General features: G+C 32.5%; 6 protein-coding genes across 6 annotated transcripts; 2 read left to right on the top strand and 4 right to left on the bottom strand.

Moving 5' to 3' along the window:
- Positions 1–164: 164 nt before the first annotated feature.
- LOC131841067 (WD repeat domain phosphoinositide-interacting protein 3-like) lies at positions 165–9,767 on the bottom strand. Its single transcript, XM_059189298.1, has 6 exons — positions 9,540–9,767; positions 9,186–9,467; positions 7,858–8,009; positions 7,254–7,457; positions 2,311–2,548; positions 165–1,983 (listed from the first exon to the last, which is right to left on the bottom strand). The coding sequence occupies exons 1-6, from the start codon at positions 9,604–9,606 to the stop codon at positions 1,880–1,882; spliced, it is 1,047 nt and encodes a 348-aa protein (XP_059045281.1). The 5' UTR covers positions 9,607–9,767; the 3' UTR covers positions 165–1,879.
- Positions 9,768–10,581: 814 nt separating this feature from the next.
- LOC131841164 (ragulator complex protein LAMTOR2 homolog) lies at positions 10,582–11,388 on the top strand. Its single transcript, XM_059189422.1, has 2 exons — positions 10,582–10,885; positions 10,969–11,388. Exons 1-2 carry the CDS (start codon positions 10,818–10,820, stop codon positions 11,276–11,278), a joined length of 378 nt encoding a protein of 125 aa, XP_059045405.1. The 5' UTR covers positions 10,582–10,817; the 3' UTR covers positions 11,279–11,388.
- Positions 11,389–12,464: 1,076 nt separating this feature from the next.
- On the bottom strand, positions 12,465–15,064 carry LOC131841120 (protein SDA1 homolog). Its single transcript, XM_059189369.1, has one exon. The coding sequence runs from the start codon at positions 14,796–14,798 to the stop codon at positions 12,630–12,632; it is 2,169 nt and encodes a 722-aa protein (XP_059045352.1). The 5' UTR covers positions 14,799–15,064; the 3' UTR covers positions 12,465–12,629.
- Positions 15,065–15,746: 682 nt separating this feature from the next.
- LOC131841111 (ER lumen protein-retaining receptor) lies at positions 15,747–19,245 on the top strand. Its single transcript, XM_059189358.1, has 5 exons — positions 15,747–15,926; positions 16,015–16,274; positions 16,828–16,974; positions 18,283–18,388; positions 18,920–19,245. The coding sequence occupies exons 1-5, from the start codon at positions 15,836–15,838 to the stop codon at positions 18,952–18,954; spliced, it is 639 nt and encodes a 212-aa protein (XP_059045341.1). The 5' UTR covers positions 15,747–15,835; the 3' UTR covers positions 18,955–19,245.
- A 603-nt stretch (positions 19,246–19,848) lies between these two features.
- On the bottom strand, positions 19,849–23,627 carry LOC131841162 (DNA polymerase subunit gamma-2, mitochondrial). Its single transcript, XM_059189420.1, has 6 exons — positions 23,226–23,627; positions 22,691–22,825; positions 22,266–22,422; positions 21,473–21,585; positions 20,901–21,005; positions 19,849–20,817 (listed from the first exon to the last, which is right to left on the bottom strand). The coding sequence occupies exons 1-6, from the start codon at positions 23,625–23,627 to the stop codon at positions 20,764–20,766; spliced, it is 966 nt and encodes a 321-aa protein (XP_059045403.1). The 3' UTR covers positions 19,849–20,763.
- Positions 23,617–24,675, bottom strand: LOC131841163 (glutamyl-tRNA(Gln) amidotransferase subunit C, mitochondrial). The gene is made up of 2 exons (XM_059189421.1): positions 24,000–24,675; positions 23,617–23,785 (listed from the first exon to the last, which is right to left on the bottom strand). Exons 1-2 carry the CDS (start codon positions 24,296–24,298, stop codon positions 23,617–23,619), a joined length of 468 nt encoding a protein of 155 aa, XP_059045404.1. The 5' UTR covers positions 24,299–24,675.
- Positions 24,676–25,092: the final 417 nt, after the last annotated feature.

The following is a 25,092-nucleotide window of genomic DNA, read 5'->3' as shown; positions in this document are numbered from 1 at the left end:
TACCAAATTATTGAGATGACTATAGTTTCGTGTAAGTCATTGTCAAAAATCACACGTTTGTTTTGCTGACTTCACGAAAACCACACATGGAGAAAATTAATAATATCTAACAATAACTAATACCAACAATCAGTTTACAAATATTCAGCCCACGCTAAATTAATTAATTATACCAACATACTAGATTTACCAGAGCTAAAACAATAAAGAAGTAGTGATAACAATATGTATAAACAAAACTTTTGAGACTCACTTACAGCCATTAATTCAGGATTGTATAAAGATTACGATACCAGTCCAGTTTTCACTAAAAGAGTACAAGTTTCATTTTGACCAACATTACATAGATTTATCGTCTTAGTTAAGAGTTGAGTTGTTTACCTACGAGTAATTTTCTCACTGATTATTTGTCAATTATACCTTCCAATTGCAACATACAAATGATGAAATGGTCATAGCATACCGATATGATCTAAAGACATCCTTGCGTCATCAATGTTTAAATCGACAGAAAGTGGTTATTTGAAACATGTTTTTATATACATGATATCTTGGTCTTTCTCTGTCTACACTTTAGATCCTAGTCTCGATTCCAAACTTGTAGGATCCCATATCGATCAGTGGTCTCTTACGGCGCGTTACTCTGAGATTAATCAAGTTAGTGGTAAATAATTTTATATTACTGTTTGAGAAATGACATCATCACATTTATATGAAGATAATTATTTATCGCATTCTCATAATGAAGTTGCTTGTGCAGGGTATAATTTCAATATTATTAGATTATACGTACCAGATGGAAATGGATTTACAAAAATCATCCCTGAAAACAGTACATCAGCGAGAAAATCATCCGTGAGAATTATCATTTAAAAATTAGGTTATCTCAATTCTTTATACATATCAAAGTACAGCTAGTTTCATATAGATTGTATCGCCAAAGACGAACTTGAGTTTTATTGTTATTCAATATTATAAGTGTAAACATTATAAAATCTTAAGAACACGCATATCTCTATACTAAAATAAATGTCTTGTTATTGCACTTCAACTTGGAAGATACAGTACAATAAGATTTGTTTGTTGAAAACAATATCTGATAATAAAAAATTTAGATAAAATAAAACTTGCTGCCAATGTTCTGTCAATTAAAACTTTGCTGCCAATTTATTGTCGCATAATATTATTAAAGCCGATTGTACTTATTCAAAACAATCAGTTGATGGACAACTGATAAATTATAGTTTTAATTTTGTTAATAATGAGACTCTGAAATCATTGTGCAACAATGGTCGGCATTATCTTTAAGATTTACTTACGAAAGTACGTTTCAACACAGATAATATAATATTACATGTTTCAATAAACGATCATGTAAAAAATACGATATGTTATTTACTAAAATGTTTACATACGTAAATCTGGTGTAAGTCTATTACGCAAGGTACTTGCATCAGTAAAACTTACATAAAAATGTAAAGGCAGCCGAAGAAATAATTATTTTATATATACCTACTAAATTACTAAATTTGCTGTATCACATTTAATCAACATAATTTTTAAAATTGTTAAAACATAAAAATTACATTATAACTACATACAACATTGACTATAGTGCATTTCATTTTACACAAATCATTGTAGAAGAACAGTAAATCTATGTTAGCAGGTATTAAATAAATATCACTTGCCCAATTCATATTAAGGGGTATCTCATAATTACATAACGCTTTAATAAATTGGCTATCATTCATTATAATAAGAATAGATAGAATGTCACAGCATAATGCCAGTCAGTTTTTTATAAGAAATTAATGCACCACTTTCTAAGTAATGACTAACTTCTTTGTAGTCATATCCATAGCTTAATTATTACATTTTATCTATCCTCAGAAGTTTCCAGAAATTGGGCGTATACATCTCTGGTGCACTCTCCTTTCTCGTTAAATTTGTATTTGTAATAAGAACCATCAGCGCATATAACTGCAACAATACAAAATCAGGTACTGAAATATTTTTTTAAATTATATTAGGATATTATACTAATTTGCTAACATAAAGAACTTTAAAATAACCCATCATTAGAGAAGTCAATTATAATATCTGAAACGCAAATGGGAAGTGTAAAGGAAATGCCAATTAGAAATAAATTTTAATATATACTACAATAAAACTCCTGAAACCAGAAAAATTAAGAAAATAAATATAACATCTAAATATATAATATTTTAAATTACTCAGTATCATAATATAGTGGTAAACAGCTATCTGTATGTTTATATGATTATGTTGAACGATAAAGGTACTTACCAATAATAGAACTTTTGTCAACTCCAAATGCACAGATGCAAGGTGGCCCATTGGGAATAGTAAATTTGCAGAAACTCCAATTGCTAGAGAAGTATTTTGGTAAGAAGTTGACTGTGGCCAGACTAGATTGCTTGTTGAGTTTCTCATCCTCAAGACTGAACACATGCACTGTACCATGATCGGACGTTACACATAAGTTAGTACTCGTATGGTTAAAATTTATGCAGTAAATAGTTGCCTGAAAGTAACATAATATTTTTTAGTATTTTATCCTGTAATGTATGTATGTAAGTAAATATTAGAACTGTATGATATGAGTAATAATATGTTAAATTCTAAATAAGTTTGTTAAATCATCAGGTAACACCTGCTGAAACAATTTAATTGAAATTTTATGCATTTGTGTTAGATACTACTTTTCATACGCTATCATATACACAACTAGCGTCCCGCCCAAGACACCTCAACGAATTATATAAGTAAACCTTCAGAAATTACTCTGTTGATGAATGAAAACAGAATTAACAGCTCGCCCATTTTTTTATGTAATCATTTTTGAGATTTTCGAGCTAACATACAGACAGACGCGGCAAGGAATTTTACTTTATCATATGTATTTTGTTGGCATCTCTCACTTCCTCGCACTGCTAGTATAGCCACGTTATACAGACATATGAGCTCATACATATAAGCATATGAGCTCAGTAGTCAAGCTGTATTGCTTGTTTGTGATACAACTTAATGTGTACAATGCCGGGAAAGGGTATCAGGGATAGTAATGCGGATTGATGACCTCATTGTACCATATCAATTTGACCTTCACGCGATTCAACCTGATATGGTACAATGAGGAAACCATCATGATAAATTCCTGGTGAATTTGTCACGATGGGCTCATCTTGTTATCCTCCACTGATGTCCCGTCAGCGTAAACCGTTAGTGCACACGGGTGCAACATGAGATTTATATATATATTTACTTATTGCACTATTCAAAATATTTGTACAATTAGCAAGTTTAGTTTACCAACTAACCTTTTGGATAAAAACAGATCAGAATAGAAATGATAAAGGCAAACTTTTGGTATTTACTTTGAGATTCATCATCATCATCATCATCTTCATCGCAGCCCGTAAAACGTCCACTGCTGGACATAGGCCTCTCCCAAAGATCTCCACGACGATCGGTCCTGCGCTGCTCGCATCCAATGCCTTCCAGCGATTTTGACCAGATCATCGGTCCACCTTGCTGGCTGCGTCTTCCAGTCCGTGGTCGCCACTCGACTTTGCTGCTCCAACGGCCATCTGTCCTACGAGCTATGTGCCCATTGCCACTTCAGAGTCGCAATTCTTCGGGCTATAAATGGTTACTCTGGTTCTTCTGCGGATCTCCTCATTTCTGATTCGATCACGCAGAGTAACTCCGAGCATAGCCCTGTCTATTGCCCTCTGAGTGACTCTGAGCTTGTTCATGGGGCCAATAGTTAGCGACCACGTCTCTGTGCCGTAAGTCATCACTGGCAACACACATTGGTCGTAAACCTTCATCTTGAGACACTGCGGAAATTTGGACGAAAAGATATATCGCAGCTTCCCGAACGCTGCCCCCCATCCGGGTTAGATTCGACGCTTGCCCTCTTTCTCGAAATTGGATCTACCTAGCTGGATAGTTTGGCCTAAGTATACGTAATGATCAACAGTTTCGAGTGTAGAATCTCCGATTTTTACGGGAGCAGGTACGGCATGGGTGTTTGATTTTCGTCTTGTCCATGTTCATCTAAGATTTTACTCCTTGAGGTGTCAGACAAGGCGATGTCATATCGCCAAAGCTGTTTGCCGACGATGAACGAAGACCTCAGTAGAGTCTGAGACTCTACTGAGATCTTCGAGCATTTTGCTAAGGTCTTCCAGGGTCTCAACCATGACCACTATATCGTCGGCAAATCGAAAGTGATTGATGTACTCGCCGTTAATGTTGATGCCCAGCCCGCTCCAGTCCAGAAGCTTGAAGACATCTTCCAACGCAGCGGTAAATAGCTTTGGCGATATGACATCACCTTGTCTGACACCTCGCTGCAGTTGGATAGGCTTCGAATTCTGGTCATGGAGGCGAACTGTCATAGTGGCGTTTTCATACAAACATTTCAACGCTTCGATATATCGATAGTCAATTTGGCACCGCTGGAGAGACTGTAGCACAGCCCACGTCTCGATCGAAACAAAGGCTTTTTCATAGTCCACAAACGCCAAGCAAAGTGGCAGGTTGTATTCTTCGGTCTTCTAAATTACCCGCCGCAGCATATGAATGTGTCTATGGTACTGAAGCCTTTTCGGAACCCGGCTAGCTCGGGAGGCTAGAAGTCGTCAAACCTGCGCGCGAGACGATTCGTGATGACTCTCGAAAACAACTTATAACCATGGCTCAGCAGTGTTACGGGTCTGAAATTCTTCAGAAGCGATTTGTCTCCCTTCTTGAAGAACAGAACCACCACATCCCTTTGCCATGCTTGAGGCGTCCTGCCCTCGAGGATGACGGAGTTGAATAGCTTCTGGAGGATTCGCAAAACAGGTCTACCACCAGCCCTCAGAAGCACAGCAGTAACACTATCATCGCCCGGCGCCTTGTTGTTTTTAAGTTGTTTAAGAGCCATACCAATCTCTTACAGGCTGAAGTCCGGGATATTTTCGGTATAATGTCGGGTTAATTTGGCTCTAGGGTCTTTCGCCGTATTGTTAACAGGTGCCCGTGTTGTCGTGTATCCATAGAACTTCTTAATTTCCCTCAAAAGTTCGGGTTTAGATACGTCTTAAGTCGCGTCAGCTGGCTCTGTCCGGCAGCCAGATCCCTGTTAAAGACTTTTGAACCCTTGTTTTTCTCAATAGCCTCCTTTACACAATTTGTGTTAAAATGGGCACGAGTCAAGGACTTAGAGATCTGCCTGCTAAGTTGCCGATACTGGGAAGCGTCAGTCGGAGACTGTAGGACCATACTTCCTTTCATCCATCAGTTTGAGGGTAGAGATAAATATTTTTCCGGTTCTTTCTGCGCGGCGGGTTTTGAGGTGCTTAGACCCAGCCGCACGGACAGTTTCCACGAACCTGTTGTTGTAATCGTCCACGTCAATGCAGTCACCAAGGCATTCGAAACGGTTTTGCAATTCTAGCTGAAAACTTTCGGGGTTTTGGATCTGTATAGGTGTAGGGCGGAGCGTAGATTTCATCAGTCGGGATCGTTCGAGTTACAGATTCAGTTTCAATGTGTCTCTTACCATCCGGTGATCGCTTCCAATTTTGACGGCATTGATCACAGAGACATCTTTGAAAATCTGTCTTCTCGTTGACAAGATGAAATCTATCTCGTTTTTTGTGGCACCCATCCATGGGTGTGTTAGTCCATTTCCGCTGTTCCCGCTTCCTGAAGGAGTTCATCATAAAGAGGCTCTCCTTCTTCATGAAGTCGGCCAGCATTTGACCTCGGAAGTTCCGATCACCGATACCAAATTGCCCCACTCTCAGCTCATCACCGCTTCGTTTGCCCAATTTTGCGTTAAAGTCCCCCATGATAACGTTAAAATGAGTCTTTGTACTATGTATGGCTCTGGAGATATCCTCATACATAGCCTCAACCTCATCGTAGAAGTGCGTCGAAGTTGGAGCGTACACTTGGATGACCTTCAACGAATACCGTTTGGTAATTCTGAGTATCAGGTACGCTACCCTAGTTGACACGCTCTCGACCTTGATAACATTATTCAAAAGGGACTTGTGGACGAGGAACCCGACACCGCCTTGGGACAGTTGATCGCCCTCCCGGAAGTAAAGCAGATTGCCGGATTTCAGGACTATCGAGTCCTCTCCCTTTCATCGGACTTCAGATAATCCCACGTGCCAGTGCAATCTGCTCAACTTTTCCTCCAGTTCAGTTAACTTTTCGTCGGTCCGCAGTGTTTGAACGTTGTATGTTGCCAGAGCCAGTGGTCGTCGTTTGTGGTAGCCTGATCTTACCCGGAGATTCGTCGCACCCCCTGCCCCGCCGTTTCCATGACCGCTACCATGGTCAAAACTAGCGGGGCCGCCGGAGACTGTGGGCCGGGGCCTTGGGTGTAAATCCATTTGGGGAATATCGTGCTATTCTTACGGATCATATGGCAATGACGCCGCACACGAACTAGCGAGAATAGGATCTGGCATGGTGGTTGCAGGCCCCCTCCCGCTTATGCCAATACCCTTCTCGCAACTTCGCACCTGGATTCCCCAGAGATCCACCGAAATACAAAACCAAAGATGGAACCTAACCACTGATTGCAAACAATCTAAAGTGGCAATTCCAAAAACGAACCATCGATTAACAACACGCCTACTTAATCTAAATAGGCATAACCTTAAAATAATGATAGGGACAATAACGGGCCATTGTTCCTTAAACAAACACTTATACAAAATTGATGCTACAGATAGTCCCCTTTGTCGGGGCTGCTTTAAAGCTGAAGAAACGGCGGCTCACGTAAACCTGGAGTGCACGGCAGTGGCCCAACAACGAAAACAAATCCTCGGAACGGTGAGGTCGCTCCGTGAAGCCTGTGAAGACACCAGGAGTCTTCTGCGCTTTTGGGAGGAGCTTGGCTGGCTACTTTAGTAGTCTGGCTCTGCACGCACAACGGCCCGAATGAGAGGCTAATTGCGGAGACTGGAGTCCAACATACAATACAATACAATGCTATTTAATGCTTACGGTGACACCACACACACAATTGACACAATTGACACTTTGAGATTAGGCTTGTTCTATCGTAATTACTATTTGTTTGTATTTCTATTCTTTATCATTTCTTATTATTAATTGTAGTTAAAGTTGTTACTGGATATTTTCATGTCTTCAATAATTGGAATATACTTCATTAACATTTATGATTTGTAAAATTCATAATAATATAAATCACTCACTTGGTTAGCACCTCGCCTGAGTTCAGCTAATTTTTGACCAGTGGCTGTGTCAAACACTCTAATAAGTGTGCCCTTTGTAGAAGCTGTAGCCAACCTCGTCCCGCCAACGTTTAAGGCCAAACAACTTAATGGTGCTTCATGTGCACTTATAAGGTGCCCATCTGGAGTAGCGCTTGTGCCTGTTTGAGTGCTCAATTCTACTAACTGTAAAATTAAACAATGCATCTTAAAACTGATTGTTACCAAAAGGAAATTTCGTATTGAGTCATCTGCATTAGTACTACCTATACTTTATCTTATAAAATCAATATTTAGCATGACATAAGCTAAATATTGATTTTATAAGATTGACAGTGAAGTTACTGGGTATGACAAATATACCTTTTGGCAAAACAGGTGTCATGGGTGTCTCCTTATACTGTAATATCTATGATATGGTTTATAACCATCCATATCTTATTCTTATTATTAGATGATCTATCAACTTATTTTCCTTGACAAGTCATAAACATAAAAATAGTAAGTTTGTGGGTTAAAAAGTTGGATTAATTTCCAGTCATATTTAATAATAAAATTAATAGAATTATAATTAAAAAAACTTTACCTGCACATGTCCACATTTGCGGCTCGGATAAGCAAGTAATGCATTGTTACTGTTTGGGCAGACTACACATAATCCACGAGGGTTAAGGCATGTCTCAAACACATGCAGTAATTGCGGCTGTGCCGTAAATGTGTACACCTTAATGAGATTTTCTAAAAATAACATATCACATATAAAATTAGTTAGTAGTATTCTAGAAAATGTAAATAAAGTGATTGACTCAGCAACCAAAAAATCACCTATGTGTTCCAGTCTCACGTATTTGAGCCAACAAGCAGTAGATTTGTTTCAGTTAAGGTTGAGACAGTAAAAGACAATCAAATTATAAGAGGCATGACATTTTGTCTTCTGGAATGACTATGCATAATAATGGTATCATGTCCATCATATGTTAATGGTATATACATACTGTAGTGTGTGAGTATATGTGATGTTTACCAATTACCAGTTGGCTTGTTTAACATTCCAATAACATTAAAATACCAAGAAATATGTGTTGTACTGTTTTTTTGTCACTACATTGTTAGCAAACAGATTGCCAGTATCCTATATCTTAGAAAGTGGTAATTTAATATAATACACTAATATGTTGCTTCTATGCTATGCTTATTCAATAAAATATGCCTAAAAATCAATTCAATTTGTCATGTCTTATTCATATTTCATATCTGTATAGGATTCTAAGCAAAAGGGTTAAAAACTAAAATGCCACATAAAGTTATAATAGTGCCGAGATACATAATAAGAAGTATCAGTCATTATTCTAATTTGAACAATAGGTATTTAGGTTGTTTTAATAATCCTAAATATTAAGAAAATAATATCATATTTAAAGAATAATAATAATAATAATGTTTATATATATTGAAGTTATCAAGATCAGCACTAAATTATTATATCATACCAATATTCTTATCTCAGTTTAGATTGTATTTTGCATAGATTTATTATCGAAATATTTAAAGGACAAAAGCATACATAGATACCATCGATCTGATAAAAAAATTACAATTCACACTACATCCACATCATGTTTCCATGTCATATCACATGGAGGTATATATTGTGAGGTATATATAAAAATGGATATCATATGTGTATCCATTTTTATAATGGACAGGATAAAGATATGTATCTACCAAATTTGTAACAAATTATAAAATTAATTGGTACTTTGTTCAGTTAAATTGAATTCAGTAATTAATACATATAATTTGTTTTGACTACCCTCAAATTTGCTATAAATAAAATTCAAAATATTAGTTGATAAAAAATGTAACAGATATTTTTCCATGATGAGATATAACAAAGATTAGTAATATAAATACCTAAAACAACAACAATGCGATCTCTTCTCAATTTCACAGCTTTAACAGGATTGTTAAAGTCTAGTGATATAGCTGAATCTTTTTTCAAATCATCCCATATTATCACCCTGTTAGGCGGGTAAACTGGTGTCGCACCACCACCGACTAAAGCCATATAATTGCATCTAAACAACATTTCCACGTAAGATAGTCCACCATCGGAGAAATTCTGGCGTTCTTTTTCTTTTAGTGGGTCACTGTTGAATACACGAAATCCATTCTCCGTTCCGCAAGCGAAACAACCTAAACAATTAGAAAGAAGAAATAAAATATCTGTGGGAAAAACTATAGTTAAATGCGCCTATCTTTATTTACCTTGATCTTGGTTAAATCCTACATATAAAAGTCCATTTCCAAAATTGTTATCGTCTGATAAATTCATTTTAAAAGAATGCTAATGGTAATGGTTTATTACAAAACTATTGCACGTCAAAATAAGAATACAAAAGATAATACAATTTAGTCTAGCATAGCACGTAGCAGAATACAAGAAAACAAAACAATTAACACAGATCACAGAGAGTATGTCTACTAGAATCCAGATTAATAAATAACAATGGATGTTCTAGTAATCCCATTCCATTAATATAATAAGTACAAAAGTTTGTTTGTCTGAACGTTCTTTACTTGGCGCAAAAACTATTGGACGGAAATAAATTAAATTTTATATACATATGACTTTTTTTATCTTATTTAACCCGGCATTGGGATCACGTATTTTTAATTTTACAAATGAGATATGTAGTTTTTCGAAGCCGTGAAATTATTAAAAAATAAATATAATTATTATTAGCGTCCGACCAAAATTTCGGTTCTGGCTAAAACTGGCCGAAACTTTTGCCGATTTCGAAACTGATTTTCGAAGTTGTCGTGCACGCTCGCTTACGCCATGAAATTACAAAAAGGATTGATAAAACTATAATGGATCTCATAATTGTGGACATGCTGCCTCATACTTCGGTGGAAGATGTGAAAAAAAAATAAAAATAACATTAATGTTTTTTTTTATATACTACATTAAATGAATGATTACAACAAACTTAATATACCTACTCCGTTTCCATTTCACGTCCTTATTAATGACGAATAATGGGTAAAATGCACGAAATTTCAGTATTTTAAGGAATTTTATACTTGATCATGTGAGATTCGGTTTAGGCAGAAACTGAAGCCTCGGTCGAATATTCGGTTTCGGTTGCGCCCGGAAAATTAGTTTCAGTCGGACTCTAATTATTATTATTGTCAAAAGAAAAACCGGACCAAAAAATATCTTTTCTTGACACTCAACATGGCTGTATGATATAGATCCTTCTGTCTATCATGAGCATAAACAGAACAAAAAAAAAACTTTATTTATTTCTGTCAAATGTTCTTTGCTTGTTCTGATATTATATATATTAAATTATTATTCCTGGATTAAAGTTTCCAGAATAGGTAGTGATTAGAAATAAAGTAAAGTTTGTGTGGAAAATAAAGTATAAAGTATAAAAAACATACATTCTACGAAATAAAAATATAAAATAATTAGTACATCAATCACAAAGGCGACTATATATATCTTAATAAATTGCAAAGTTCTTAGTATTAAACACTATGTTGAAGCCTAAAGCTTTGACTCAAGTTTTAAGTCAAGCGAATACTGGAGGCGTAGAAAATACACTGTATTTAATCTTCAATTAATTTATATTTTAATAGTGTTGTCAAATTTATATGCATTTATTGATGCTAAATATTTACATTTTAGGTTACTTAATCATCAAGGTGCACTACTAGCTTATTCAGGCTATAATGACAAAGACGCAAGAGTTACTGCTGCGATCGCAAGTAATGTGTGGTCAGCTTATGAAAAACAGGGATGCAATGTATTCAAAGAAGACAAATTGCATTTTATATTTGTAGACTGTTTAAATGGCAAAATAGCTATAACACAAGTGGCCAGTTTACTATTATGTTTATATGCTAAAGAAACAGTTGGCTTTGGTATATTAAAAGAGAAGATTAATGCCTTAGCACAATATTTAGAAGGACCTCTCAAGCAGGTTGCAAGTTCATGATTAATGTACATTATTATTGGAAACCTCAGTTGAAAACTTTAAAATAATATATAGCCATGGTCTGAAATTCTAATAATTTATTGGGAATAAATTGTTGATTCGGAATAAAGTATATTTCATTTTAATTAATTTGTAACATAAAATAATTTTTAAGTGTTATAACTGAAAACTAGTAATTCTTATGTAGTAGCAGATTATTCCATCTACATTATGGTTAGTGATATAGTCTAGAAATCAAATAGACCTGTTTAAAAATGCATTTTGAATAATGTCAACAATTTCACTAAAACACTAAGCCATACCTGCATATATATTTGAAGTATTCTAGTGTTTCATTTAAGAAATCTTTAGCCTTATTATTGATGTAGTTCACTACACCAATAACAAGGCTAAAGATTTATTAATAAGTTTTTTTTTTCGGACTACTCTAATGTTGTTGGTTGTATCTGGCCTTTACAGTTTCACCGGACGTTAGGGGCGAGTGCAGATAGCACTCCAAACCCGCGGAAGGACTTATGGAGCGGCTGAAGGCCAACTCCTGCCTGACAGATACGACTTTAGTCTGAGGGCACCACTAGGTGTTCGAACCTCAGCTCAGGCCGTCGTAATTTTGATCCCTGTTTGAATTGGACGGGGGATTTATCGGAGGGGAAATAATAGTATAGAATATACATCATGCCATTTCTATTAAGATATAATGAAATACATTATTATATTAATTTATGGAATGGTAAATCAGATTATTATTTTAGACTAGCTGTTCCTGCGACTTCGTCCGCATGATATTTAACTTAATTTTTCTGAATTTAAAGTAGCCTAAGTTACTCCTTATTACATCAGGTACCTGCCAAAAAAAGTGCCGTCAAAATCGGTCCACTAATTTCAGAGATTAACCGGAACAAACAGACAGACAGACAAAAATTGTGTGTATGTATCATATTTATATTCATATGCATGTAGTAAAAAACGGTTATTTCAATATTACAGACACTGCAATTTTATTTATATGTATAGATTAATGGTTTAAATGTGTTTGAATTTTACAGACAAAAATGTAGATTTTATATGTGGTACCAATCGATTTTATATAAGGTATGGTATCAACCATCCAGATAGGATCAGAGGATATGTAATATATACCATATCTACTAAACGTTGTAATGCCGACATCCAAATACCATAATATCCTTGTATATTTTTATTTGGAATAAATTAGAACACAAATTCAAAGCAAAAGAGAAATAAAACATTGCTTCAGAAATATTAAATATATAATATTAATACAAAACAACTGCAACAGTTGCATATTATATAGTTTTGTTACAAATTCTGTAATATATCTACTACAAGGTTATCGCATTTTCTTTTGTTTAATTAAGTAATTTCGAAATGCAATTTGTTTGTCTTTGAATGACCTTTTGGTTTTGCCTTTAGCTTTATGTCTAACCATTTGGAAGTTCTTGGTTTTTCTTTTTTCTCTATTTGTTTTTGAGCAATTAATGTTTTTTCTACGATCTTTATAACCATACTTATCTCTTTCTTCTCTTCCTTTCATAACAGTTTCAAGTCTAGCATTTTTATCATGTTTCCTCTTTTTATGAATATTTTCTATTGCTGACAGTTGTACAAGTTCTCCATTTTCATCAGTTTCTTCTTCAATACCACTCTTTCGTTTGATACCCTTAACCTGTTTTTTTACTTGAGCTGCTTCAATACGCTTGAAATCTTCATCAGTAAATATTGTTTCCATTGCTATTTCACGAGCTTGCTTTGTTTTTTCCTCTTTTTCTTGAGTTTTGGCCTGTTTCGCTTTTAGTATTTTTCTGGGTTTCAAAGGTGAAGATTGACTATCTTCAACATTGGTACTATCTTGCTCCTCATTGCATTCTTCCTCATCATTATCCTGCTCATTATTACTTTCTTCTTCTTCATCAACACTATCTTCACTGTCAGTGGGTATTTCTATTTCAGAATCTGATGAAGCAACATCAATCCAATCCTCACTATCTGAATCAACACCTTTATTTTGTTTCTTAGTATTTTTCTTCTTATCTTCTTTGACTAATGATTTCTTCTCAAGTAATATTTCAGAACCTGGTATGTGACTTTCAATTTTCATTTCACCATATTTTTTAGATTTCACCTCTAAAGATGCCTCTGTTGGTCTACCTCTATCTTTCTTATGTAGAAGGTTGGGCATTGACTGCCTGTACAGTTGTATTAGAGATCTTGCAGCCATCATTACTGATTTTTCTTTGTAACTCTTGTATTGAACTAAATCTCTCAGTAAATCTTCATCTATAGCAAGAGGGCAACGGGAACAAATCTCTCGTACTGCATTCAAGCCTACAGCCATAACATCAGTTGAATTTCTTTCAGTAATGAAGTTATTCGCAATTGCTTTCATAACTGGTTCAATTACATCTGGTGGTAGCAGTTCATGTGAAGCTTGAGCAGCAAATTGTAAAATACGAGTCACCTCCCTTTGATGCGGCATGAGTAAACGAGCAATAAATGGATAATAGTTAAATAAAAACAGGTTGTGTAATCCAATCAACCTAGACACAACATCTAACATCATTAATTTAACTTCAAACCTCTCATTTGAAGATTCCAATTGTTTAAACAACTTTTCAGAAAATCCTTGTGGGTTATTTATAAGGTGAAGTGCTGAAAAGTTGAATGAAGGAGCCTTTTGCTTTTTCTTTTTCATTTTCTTTGCTACCTTTTTTACTTTCTCTACCATCTTCTCCCTTTTGCGAGTTTTTTTATTAAATTTATTAGATATCATTGTATCCCTTGGGTCTATCTCATCATCACTGTCAGAATCCTGTTTTTCTTCTTCATCTTTACCCAAAAAAAACTTTAATGATGCGACCATTACTTTAGTCACTTTGGAGAAACATCCAATGTCTGCAATTATATTAACTGTTTTATGATCATTCCAAATATTTTTCTGATAAAGTTCTACCAAAATATCTAGAGAAAGTTTAGCTGCTTTCGCATCTGAGGCTTGCAGCATGGAAAAAATGAAATTTTGTAATGTTGAATTAAATTTCATATCTTTGTTTTTCATATTAATATTTTTAATATCAGTAATTATGTGTGTTTTCAGGAAGTCCCTTAAAAATTTATCTTGACACTTTAACAGTTGGAAAAATAATTCCAATAAATCAAATGGTGTAATAAAGTTTTTGTTCCTTAATAAAATTAAACATTTACACAATGATAGTCTGATATCATTATGCATTACTGTATTGTGCGTTTTCAAAATGTCTACAATTTTTTGTGGAAACAATTTCATTTCGTTCAAGTAACACTGTGATACTTGAGCTAAAAACATAGCTTGTTCTTCCAATTTCTTACTGTATTGAGTGGGATTTAAGTTAAAAATTTCTAACGTTGTATCAAAATGGGCAACTTGCTGGTGAAATTCTTCTTTGTAGGAATCAGGATCCCTTTTTATTAAATTTTGTAACTGTGTTAAATTGTTAGGTAACTGATTATTATGACGAACCATGGTGAACCACAAAATAAATTGGTAATTCGTAAAATGCTTAATGATTATGCGATAAATACAGAATAATAGTGTCTTACTATGCTATATAGTACACTCTATCAGTGTCTATTTAGAAAACAACGTAACAAATATAATCGACGATTTTCAGAATTATATTATATTTGTATTACAAATCATGTTGGATTAGATAACCTATAAGACACACGGACAAGGTAATCACGGTAAACAGAGTATGTAAAGCAATGCAGACTATGCAGAGTATTGCAGAGCAACTTCCTGTAAAGCTGGTATAGTTTTTTTTTCATTTTGTGGCTTGGCACGTTGGTGCATTTGCCAAAGACAAAATAAGTAACTTGTTTACGAATTAAATAAATTTAGGATACGGAATTTGGTATAGATCAAAAGGGTTCATTGGTAGTAAAAGGTGAGGAATAGGATAAATTACAAATATAAAAATCTACAGAAATAAGCTAACATATTCTGATATGACTTAGATGACAATATATAAATATAAATTATTGTTATATCAACCGACGTTAAGGGATCCAAAGAATTAACATACTTAAGCTAGTGTTGATTAACCCGAAAAATAAGCCGGGCTAATGGGGTTTCTCCCGAGGTATCATCCTTGGAAGGTGCAGATAAGTCAAATCAGTTAGAAGGTTTATCATGTGTTACACGGTATATATATGTATATATATATATATATATATATATATATATATATATGAATGTGGTACAGCTGAAATACTAAGTCAAAATGTGTAAATCGCGGCAACTTTTAAGAGTGAAACGAAACGTTAATCGAATTGTCACCCGCACCATAACACGTACTCGTTATAAATATTGTCTCATCCAGTTAGAATTCTCTACGTCTATGTACACAAATACCATAGAAAACCAATCACCATAGACGAAAACGCAAAACTGAAAAATGTTGATCTGTCATTGTATTCTTGTTGACTGTGTACAGCCACGTCATTTTTGCTTTGAATGAAAAAGTGTACGCAGACTAAAATCTCTTTAAATAATAAATCATGAATATATTTCGTTTATGTGGTGATTTATCTCACCTATTAGCTGTAATAATATTATTGCTTAAAATCTGGAAAACAAGATCATGTGCAGGTGATTTAGCTGCTTACATAGTTCGTCTTGCCGGCATGAGGATATATTTTACTTTTGGAAGTGTAACATTATGTTTAATTGTTTTCAGGCATTTCTGGGAAATCTCAGATACTTTTCTCCGTAGTGTATACCACGAGATATGTGGATTTATTGACGACATTCATTTCACCTTATAACACAGTAATGAAGGTGGTCTTCATTGTTGCTTCCTACGCAACTGTTTATTTGATGTATGTTAAGTTCAAAGCAACATATGACCACAATCACGATACCTTCAGGATTGAATTCCTGTTGATACCATCGCTTATTCTGGCATTACTTATACATCACGAGTTCACAGTTATGGAGGTTAGTTTGATTGATCTAGTCCCTAATATGTCAACATTATTATTATTGCGACCCAAATAATTAAGTTTAGTAAAAAAATATTGTCATTCAATCACTTCAGTAATCATTGTCAATCAACATGTTAACATAAGTATTATATTTGATTTAGTTACAGCATGCTGACTTGATGAAAGCTAATTGATGTGTAATTGAAATACATGACATATATTAGATTGTATTTACTCTTATCATCATTGTTGGTTTATTTCACACATAATGTTCATTTTTCTGTATCTTTACTGATTAGTAAATTATTGACAGTTTTATTAGATATATTGTAATAATAAACAAATAAACATTAAGAAGTCACACAGTCCCACGATAAGCAGAGCTTGTGTTATGGGTACTAGAGAACTGATACAAATACTTAGATTTTTTTTAAATAATAAATATAAATGTTTGTAAGGAATTGAACTCGCAACCATCAGAACTAACTGCAAGAAACAAATTCGCTGAATTAAGTGTAATGCTGTGGAAATTTTATTTTTGCCATTGTAAATATTTTAAATCACAGGTATTATGGACATTTTCTATTTACCTTGAAGCAGTGGCCATCTTACCTCAACTGTTCTTAGTGTCCAAGACAGGAGAGGCAGAAAGCATCACATCCCATTACTTGTTTGCTCTGGGCATGTATAGAACACTTTATTTATTCAATTGGGTGAGTTAACAACAGTAAATATTTTTTGTACACATTTCTGTTTCTTTAATTAATAAATGAGATGGCACCTCACAGGATGTGCCTTATCTCTTAACAGTCCCTAACACCACAGAATTTTATTATATCTGCTGGAAGGGCTGACTGTAGATGAAAAACACAAAAATCTATATTATCCATAACTTTATTGCCTGATTGCATCTCAACAATTCCAAATACAAAAATCACATTGCCATTCATTTTTAAGGCATAGGCATTAACTCTAAAGAATTTTCAATTGAGATATTCATGTATCACCTTTTTGTTACCTGAATTGTAACTTAGCATAAGTAGTAGGTAAGGTAGTCCTAAATACAATGCATTATATCTTGTAACAGAACAGCAATCTTTTCATTATTTATTTAAACAAGTTTTAAAATCTATACTATATTTTGAAATGTTTAAATGTATGTATACTTTAACATATTGTTATTTGCCATGCCATGCCTTAACTCTAGAAATATTACTTCTTAGCTCAGTTACTACTTAGCATTATGATACAATTATAAAGATATAAATTCAAAGATAAGTTTTTTGCACTGTTATTATAGTGCCAGTCATGTTATATTACCTAAATTTAGATACTTTGTAGTTATTACAAATCAATAAGAATAGAATGATGAATAAAACTTTGTAGTTGAATATTTGCATTATGTGGTCTGTTTTTATTTTTACTTGATGTCAAAATGCAGGATGTTCTACAGTTAACATGCTATACCTGTCTACATAAGTATGTTTTTTTAATATACATTCACACATAATTTTTTGCAAAGTACTATGAGAACTATTTATCACAATCAAACTTAATTATGCTGATTTTTCATACATATCTTTTGGTACAATTTCCATTTGACAGAAAGATAAAAGAAATAGGAGTGTTGTCAGTTAACACACTGAATTTTTAATTAATTTTATTACTAGATATTATGATTTTTATGATTTTCTTATTACATAGACATGCAAGTTAGTCCTATTTGACATTAAATAAAATTTTAAATACTATACACCTTTACTAAAGGTGGTACACATAATAGATCTAATGTTGTCATCACATGGTGCAGTTTAAAATTATACTGATGATGGTGGAACATCTTAATATTCTGAAAGAACTTCTTAACATTTCACAGTACCTACTTATATCTTATAAGAATATTAATTACTCATACTATATATATATCTTATAAGTATATTAGGTAGAATACCATTCATAAACTAAAATGTTTTTAGGCGGACAACTTATTTTTTTTTTAATATTATACTTTACATTTACAGGTATACCGCTATGTCTTTGAGGGACATTATGAGTTGATTGCCATTATAGCTGGAATTGTGCAGACTGTACTATACTGTGATTTCTTCTATCTCTACATTACAAAAGGTAAGTTTGTTAACATACATCTATATATAATAGGTAAAATTACATTAAAATCCATAGTTGTATTTTTTTTGTAAGTATACAATACTTAACATATACATATAGAGGAAAAAAATAATGATGGATAAGATAATGAATGGAAAAATTAGAGGAAGTAGGAAAGTGGCGCCGGGGTCAGAGAGGTTAAAAAACGTTTGTTGTGGACGGGCATGTAATGCATAGGAATGATGTTCATACTTAAGGTTAATGTGGATGGTTATAAGGGCAGAGGAAGACCGAAAAAGAGATGGATGGACTGTGTGAAAGATGATATAGTAAGAAAGGGATTAAATAACGAGATGACTGCGAACAGAGATAAACATATTATGCTACTCCAAATAAATGGGGATAAGGAAGAAGCAGATGATGATATAGGAAAATAATATTTCTGTAATTTCTTGTAGAATAAACAAAAATTGTATGTTTTGTATTGTTATGAATAAGCCATAAAGTATTTTTAAGTATTTTTAAGCAATAAAGTATTTTTTTTTCTAGTTCTCAAAGGAAAGAAGTTGCAGCTGCCAGCTTAAGTTCTATCCAGTGTTGGGATGGCAGGTGATTTGAAGAAGAAAAAAAACAATTTGACAAAAATATCTGTGAAGGTGTTTTATAATTAGCAAATAAATAACCTAAGATCTAGTTGTACATAAAATGTCTGTGTACACTTGTGAAAATGTTGATTACTAAACGCAGTTATGTGTGATGATGAATTATTAATGTAACCTAACCATGTACTATATTAGTTTATAGCACAATATTAATAACGACAAACCAATGATTAAATAAATATTAGATAAATACATCCAAATGATATCTGTTTATAAATAGCCTTTGATCTATTCTTCATATGGGAAAATATGTTATATCTACATTAGAAGTCTAGTACTAGAGACTAGTGATATGTTTTCCCTAAAGTTAATATATTTTTTCGTATTTCCGATAAGATAAATTTTTAAACTAGTACTAAGTTTGTCATAGATTTTCAAAAATACATTAACTTAACATGTCTATTATTATTAGACATACATTTCTAGTTTATTTTGCTTTGATAGCCGAATTATTGACTAATATACTGTTATCTCCTTAAGTTATATGAATCATTATTATGATATCAAAAGCAATAACGTATGGCAGCCCTACTTTTATATAACCATTCATTTATTAACTTTAATATTTTATATTATAATTTAACGTCCACATAAACTGAAATGTTGAAATAAGAAAATTTTATTGTTTTGTTTTCTTTATAATAAAATATAAGTTTACACGTAAATTAGTATTATCTATTTTATGAGAATGCATTTGTGTGGTAATTGGTATGCTTCTACAGCATTTATCATACAATGTATGGGATGTCTTCTACTTAACATTCCTTCCATACATTGTCACACAACAGTAAATAATATTGTCATATAAGAAATACGTTCTAATTTGTAATGTAAGCCAATGAAAGCTATCACAGATGTGTAGGTATCGCCCTTTGGTAAGTCATTTTATAATATTTTCCTACTATGTAAAAATTCCTTACATAGTATCGTCAATCCTGCTCTTATGTAGAACAGTGTTGGCGCAGGTTAACTGAATTTACTGATTACATTGTATGCGAGGATTGTACAAGTCTTCAACAATTATTGTCTCTAATTTTGATATTGCTATCGTTAATATTATTTGTATTCATGAACTATTATTGTACAAGTGTCAAATTATAACAAAAGCAATGTTTTTTTTTCATTAAAATAGAGATGGAACGATATTTGTAAGAACTGTATGTAATAAATATCTTGCAATAAGTATTCCTGAATAAATAAATTTGAGAAGTGTATCATTTTTAAATCTATAATATAGAACCTTATCATCATAAGTTATGATGGGTGTAATTATCGTCAACACAAATTGAATTCACTTAGTAACAACTTATTATTACTTACCAGCAACTTATTGCGGATTTTAACGTAGATGGGCACTATGGTAAAATCTGCGATATAAGTTACTAAGTTATTAGAAATTTCTCCTGTTTTTGCTAGACTCCGCGACGCAGTTGTTGAATGTGGTTATATATATATATATGTATGTATATCTTTGTATTTTTTTATATATTTCGCGATTGACTTGTATTTTTAGGTTTTTATTAAAAGTTATTTTTTTCGTGAAACGTTTGGATATTGTCTTATTGATTGTGTGTAGCGCAGTCGAGTACATGATTCCATATTTATCCATTAATTAAAACATCGCCGTACTTAGAGAATGTTGGTAGGGCACCATACTTATATAGTTTTATTATAGAGGAAAAAAATAAAAATTGTGATGTTCACTATGGCTTAATTTTCTTTATTCATCTTCTATTTACACAACAATGATGCATATGAATCAAAATCGGCAACATGAATTTGTTCCTGAAATAACAAAAAAAGATTGAATTAAACATCCAAGATGAAAGTAATTCAAATAATAAGAATGTTATCGAATGACTACTTACCTGTAACATAGTACTGCTGTTCATTAAGCGAAATATTCCATTTTTTAGAGTGTTATCGTTTAGGATAGCTGTATAAACTACACCCATCTGTAAGTTTTCCTGTATCTGTAAAACAAATAAAGTTTCAACAAGCTTGTACATCGAATATAACAAAAAATATGTATCTTTATTTATAAACTTTATTGCACTGTGATTTTACTGAAAAGTATTACCTTTAAATAGACTTGTACAATAGGCGTTGCTATCACTAAGCTAACAAACATCCATCCATACTCACAAACTTTCGCGTTTATAATATTAATAATACGATATGGGCAAAATATAATGGTGAGACTGATTGAAACTTACATTTTACAGAAATTCAGTCCAACTCACAACTATCAATAAGTGATATATGATATATGATAATGATATGTGATATATGATATCATATCAATAAGTGACCTGAACTGAAGTTAGCCATAAGTCACTATAAGAATAATAGAAATGTTAATTTGAAAAAAAGTTCGGTCAAATTTACTGCACTGCAATAAGAATCGGACTATAAAAAGAAATAAATATATTAGTCATACTTGTGATTCTGTTGACAGTGAAAAATTTGGTATCCAAGTAGATATTTTTTTCTTTTGTAGTCTAAAATTGAGTAGTTCTGATAGTTCTTGTAGCGTTTGTTTATGTTCGGTATCTGCAATTGTATGACAAAATAAATATCAAATATAATAAGTACAGTGGATCCGCGCTAATCCAGGCCCCCTTGTAATCCGAAATGGTCTGTGATTTATTATTGAATATTTTTTTGACAATCTTCGCTAATACATGATTGAACAAGTTTAAACTTGTAAATCACCACGGTTGTACTCGACGCGTAGGGTATTGCTTTGATTATGATTGCTTAGTTTGAATTTGACTAAGTAGTCCATCACATGTAAGTACATGTGATGGAGATAGCAGTGCAGTATAGCATGTGTTCATTGTTTACTGTTTATTCACATGTATACATATTAGTAGAAGCGAAAACACAAAACACTGACAATTAAAGAAAATGATATTTTAGACCGCCTAAATCGAAACTAATCTTTTAGTAGTTGACATACATAATGAAGTATGATTTATATTTCAAAGTGCATATACATACATACATATATAACATAGAATCTTATCACAGGATCTGTAATTTGTCGGATTATAAGATACTCTTTTGTAAAAAATTCCGGACTATATATATCCGGGACCCTTAGGCAGCACTATAATCCGACAAATTCGATGGTCCGACACTGCCCTACAAAACGTTTGTCGGATAACCGGGGGTCCACTGTATGTAATTTTGCAGTTGTAACATGTACTTATAATTATAATAAACTATACCTTTACAATTAATAGCAAATGAAATTTTATAAGGCGCCATGTTTTTGTGTAGCTTTAAATAGTTTGTTTTATTCTGTCCACTTAATCCATCTAATAATAAAATAAATAGAGCTTTTTCTAAATATAATGTGCAACTGAGACAACATGAATTTGGTATCTGAAATGTGATGAAATATAGTAAAATATAATAAATAAACGTTAGTTGTAGACATCATCTACTTTTATATAAACTAAATTTGTACTGTTAGGATGTATTGATTTTAGAACTTTTTAGGAAGAATATTGTGCCCCTTTGTATATTTATCTGATGTTGATAGATAAATTAGAGCTAAAACTAGCTTACGAGCTATTCTAACTATTACTCATATGTGTCATTGGAAACAGATAACACAGGAAAGTAGTAAATGACAAAAGAAAAGGATTACACTAGTATTTGGATATATCTTGATAGTTTCTACAATTGTATTGCCCGGTGTAAATTGAGCTAAGACTTCCACGTCTGCTGTATTTTCTCCAAACTTGATATCACTTACAGAAAATAAACTGGGTGTTGTTGTAATCTGTAACATTATTGTTATTTGTTATTAGTTTTTTTACTTACATCTATTTTAGAAAGATGCAAGGAGTATTTAAAGGCTATTCTACTGACTTTTAAGATCATAAATTGTTATATAATTAATAATATAGTATTGGTTTCAGTCTATCAATATAAAACATTACTCAAATACTAAATTTATCAGTTTATGTTAGAGCAATTCAATGTTTCTACACAAATTATAATGGTGTAATTTCACTGTCAGAGACATTTTCATTTCCTCACATTTGAGTATATTTGTAAGGTTACCAAGATCATTTCATAATTACATTTTGACTCCCTTTAGGACTTAGTACTGTTACTGTTATGGAAAAAAACTATAAAATACAAAAATATATAGGTATGTAAATTTGTTTTATACTTACAGAACTCCACCAAAATTTTCTATATCTTTGCCACTGTGTAAAATATTGCATCACATTCTCTTGTGGTATTATTAATTTGAAATTAAATTCTGATTGTGTATTTAGAGTAAAGCTATTCAAATTATGTTCTACTAAAGTGTCTGTATTATAATTAATGTGATTATGGGAAAGAATCCCAAATGGTAAGGTTTGATTCTTTTGGTTTTGAACTAAGTTCTCATTTATAAATACAGGCATGTGTTTCTGTGTTTTGGTGTTAATATACTTAAGCCAATGCAGACTAATATTTGACATCAATATTATACAAGGTTTTTTAAAAATATATTTAACATTATGTTCTGTTGATTGTATAACTTTAAAAAACATAGGCATATTAAGAATTCTATGCATTTCAGTTTTCATTTTTTTGAGCCTGTTTTATCTCTTTAACTTTGATGTCTTGCAGTGGTATGTTTCCTGGTGGGGCAACAAAATAATCATCCTCTGTTACACATGCATTTTTCAAAATGTCTTTTTGGCAGTTTCCTTGGGTAACTTTATCTATCCGCAAATTAAGATTTCTGAAACAGGATTTAAAATTGTCATGCTTCAGTAAGTTAATAACAAAGTATTCACCTTTATTTTAAATATTGTCCAATATGTAAAGTGTGCAGTTATTTATTACAAAAACTGATTTATATCTTTAATTTTAATATACAAAGTCCTTAAATATCATAGTACAGAGAAGTTCATATCTTAGCACTAAAGTGTTTTCATTATAAGAAAAAAACTTACTCTTCTTCTAGAACAGAGTACATAGGTTGCACATTATCTGTGTTTATGTGAAGAATTTTATTAGCAAATGCAATAGAATCTTCTAATACTTTAATTCCATCCGCTGTATCGCATTTTACCAAAGAAAGTCTTTCCAAGAGTCCGAGTGTGTTTTGGTCTATTACTACCTTTTTGTTTTCGCACTTTTCCAAAGAATTTACAGGACCTATTGGCACTTTATCTCCAAAGTTTCTAGACAATGTTTGTATATATTTTATTTTACTATATGAAGATAACAGGGAAGGAAATTTAAATTTCATTGCAAAAAACGTAATTAAGAATGAAATTAATTCAATAGTTTAGAATGCAAATAGCGAAAGTAATAAAATATATTAATCCTTTACTGATTTTACTGAATTCAATGTTCTGTGCTATAAAAATACAGAGTACTGAATAACCAATTGTCATTGTCAATTTATAAACAAAAAAATATATATACGAATTCTCTCTGTGAAAATGTCTTTTTCTTTTGGCACTGGGTCTCTGTTGTATGTCACTTACAGTAGATAACAAAGAAGACGAGTAAATAAGTAGGAACGAAAAGGAACTCAGGAGAAGATTCAAGTCTTGTTTAGATAGAAAATAGAACTACATGGTATCTGTTAAATGCTGCACACAGAATCTAGTCTCCAACAAAAAGTGGTTCGTAGGTCACCATTTAAAATTCTAATATATCGAAGACCGGCAGGGGTACAGTTTTTTTATATAAAGAATTTTGTCGTTATTTAATATACTTTCAAAAAGTGAAATTTAAAAATAAAAGTGGCTAATGAACAAGTATCCAAGCCAGAAACCGATTAAATAAAAAAAAATATAACCTAAAAATCAAAATAATTTTATACTTAGTTAAACCAAAATAAATAAATTCATGGGACTATTTTTAATTTAAAATACTGTGCGCATATTAAATCTAGGTATATCCTTATAAATAATTATATTGTACTTCTAGATATTAATATTTTATTTTATTTGCTCTCTATTTAACCACTTTTGATTATTTTTAATAATAATTGTTAATTGTATTTTATAAAATTATATGTACATTTGAGATTTT

This window comes from Achroia grisella, unplaced genomic scaffold (assembly GCF_030625045.1).
Source record: "Achroia grisella isolate CSIRO2021 unplaced genomic scaffold, CSIRO_AGI_Agris_v1 utg1573, whole genome shotgun sequence".
Taxonomy (NCBI): domain Eukaryota; kingdom Metazoa; phylum Arthropoda; class Insecta; order Lepidoptera; family Pyralidae; genus Achroia; species Achroia grisella.
Note: the sequence above shows the minus strand (reverse complement) of the source record. Positions and strands in the feature narration are given on the sequence as shown.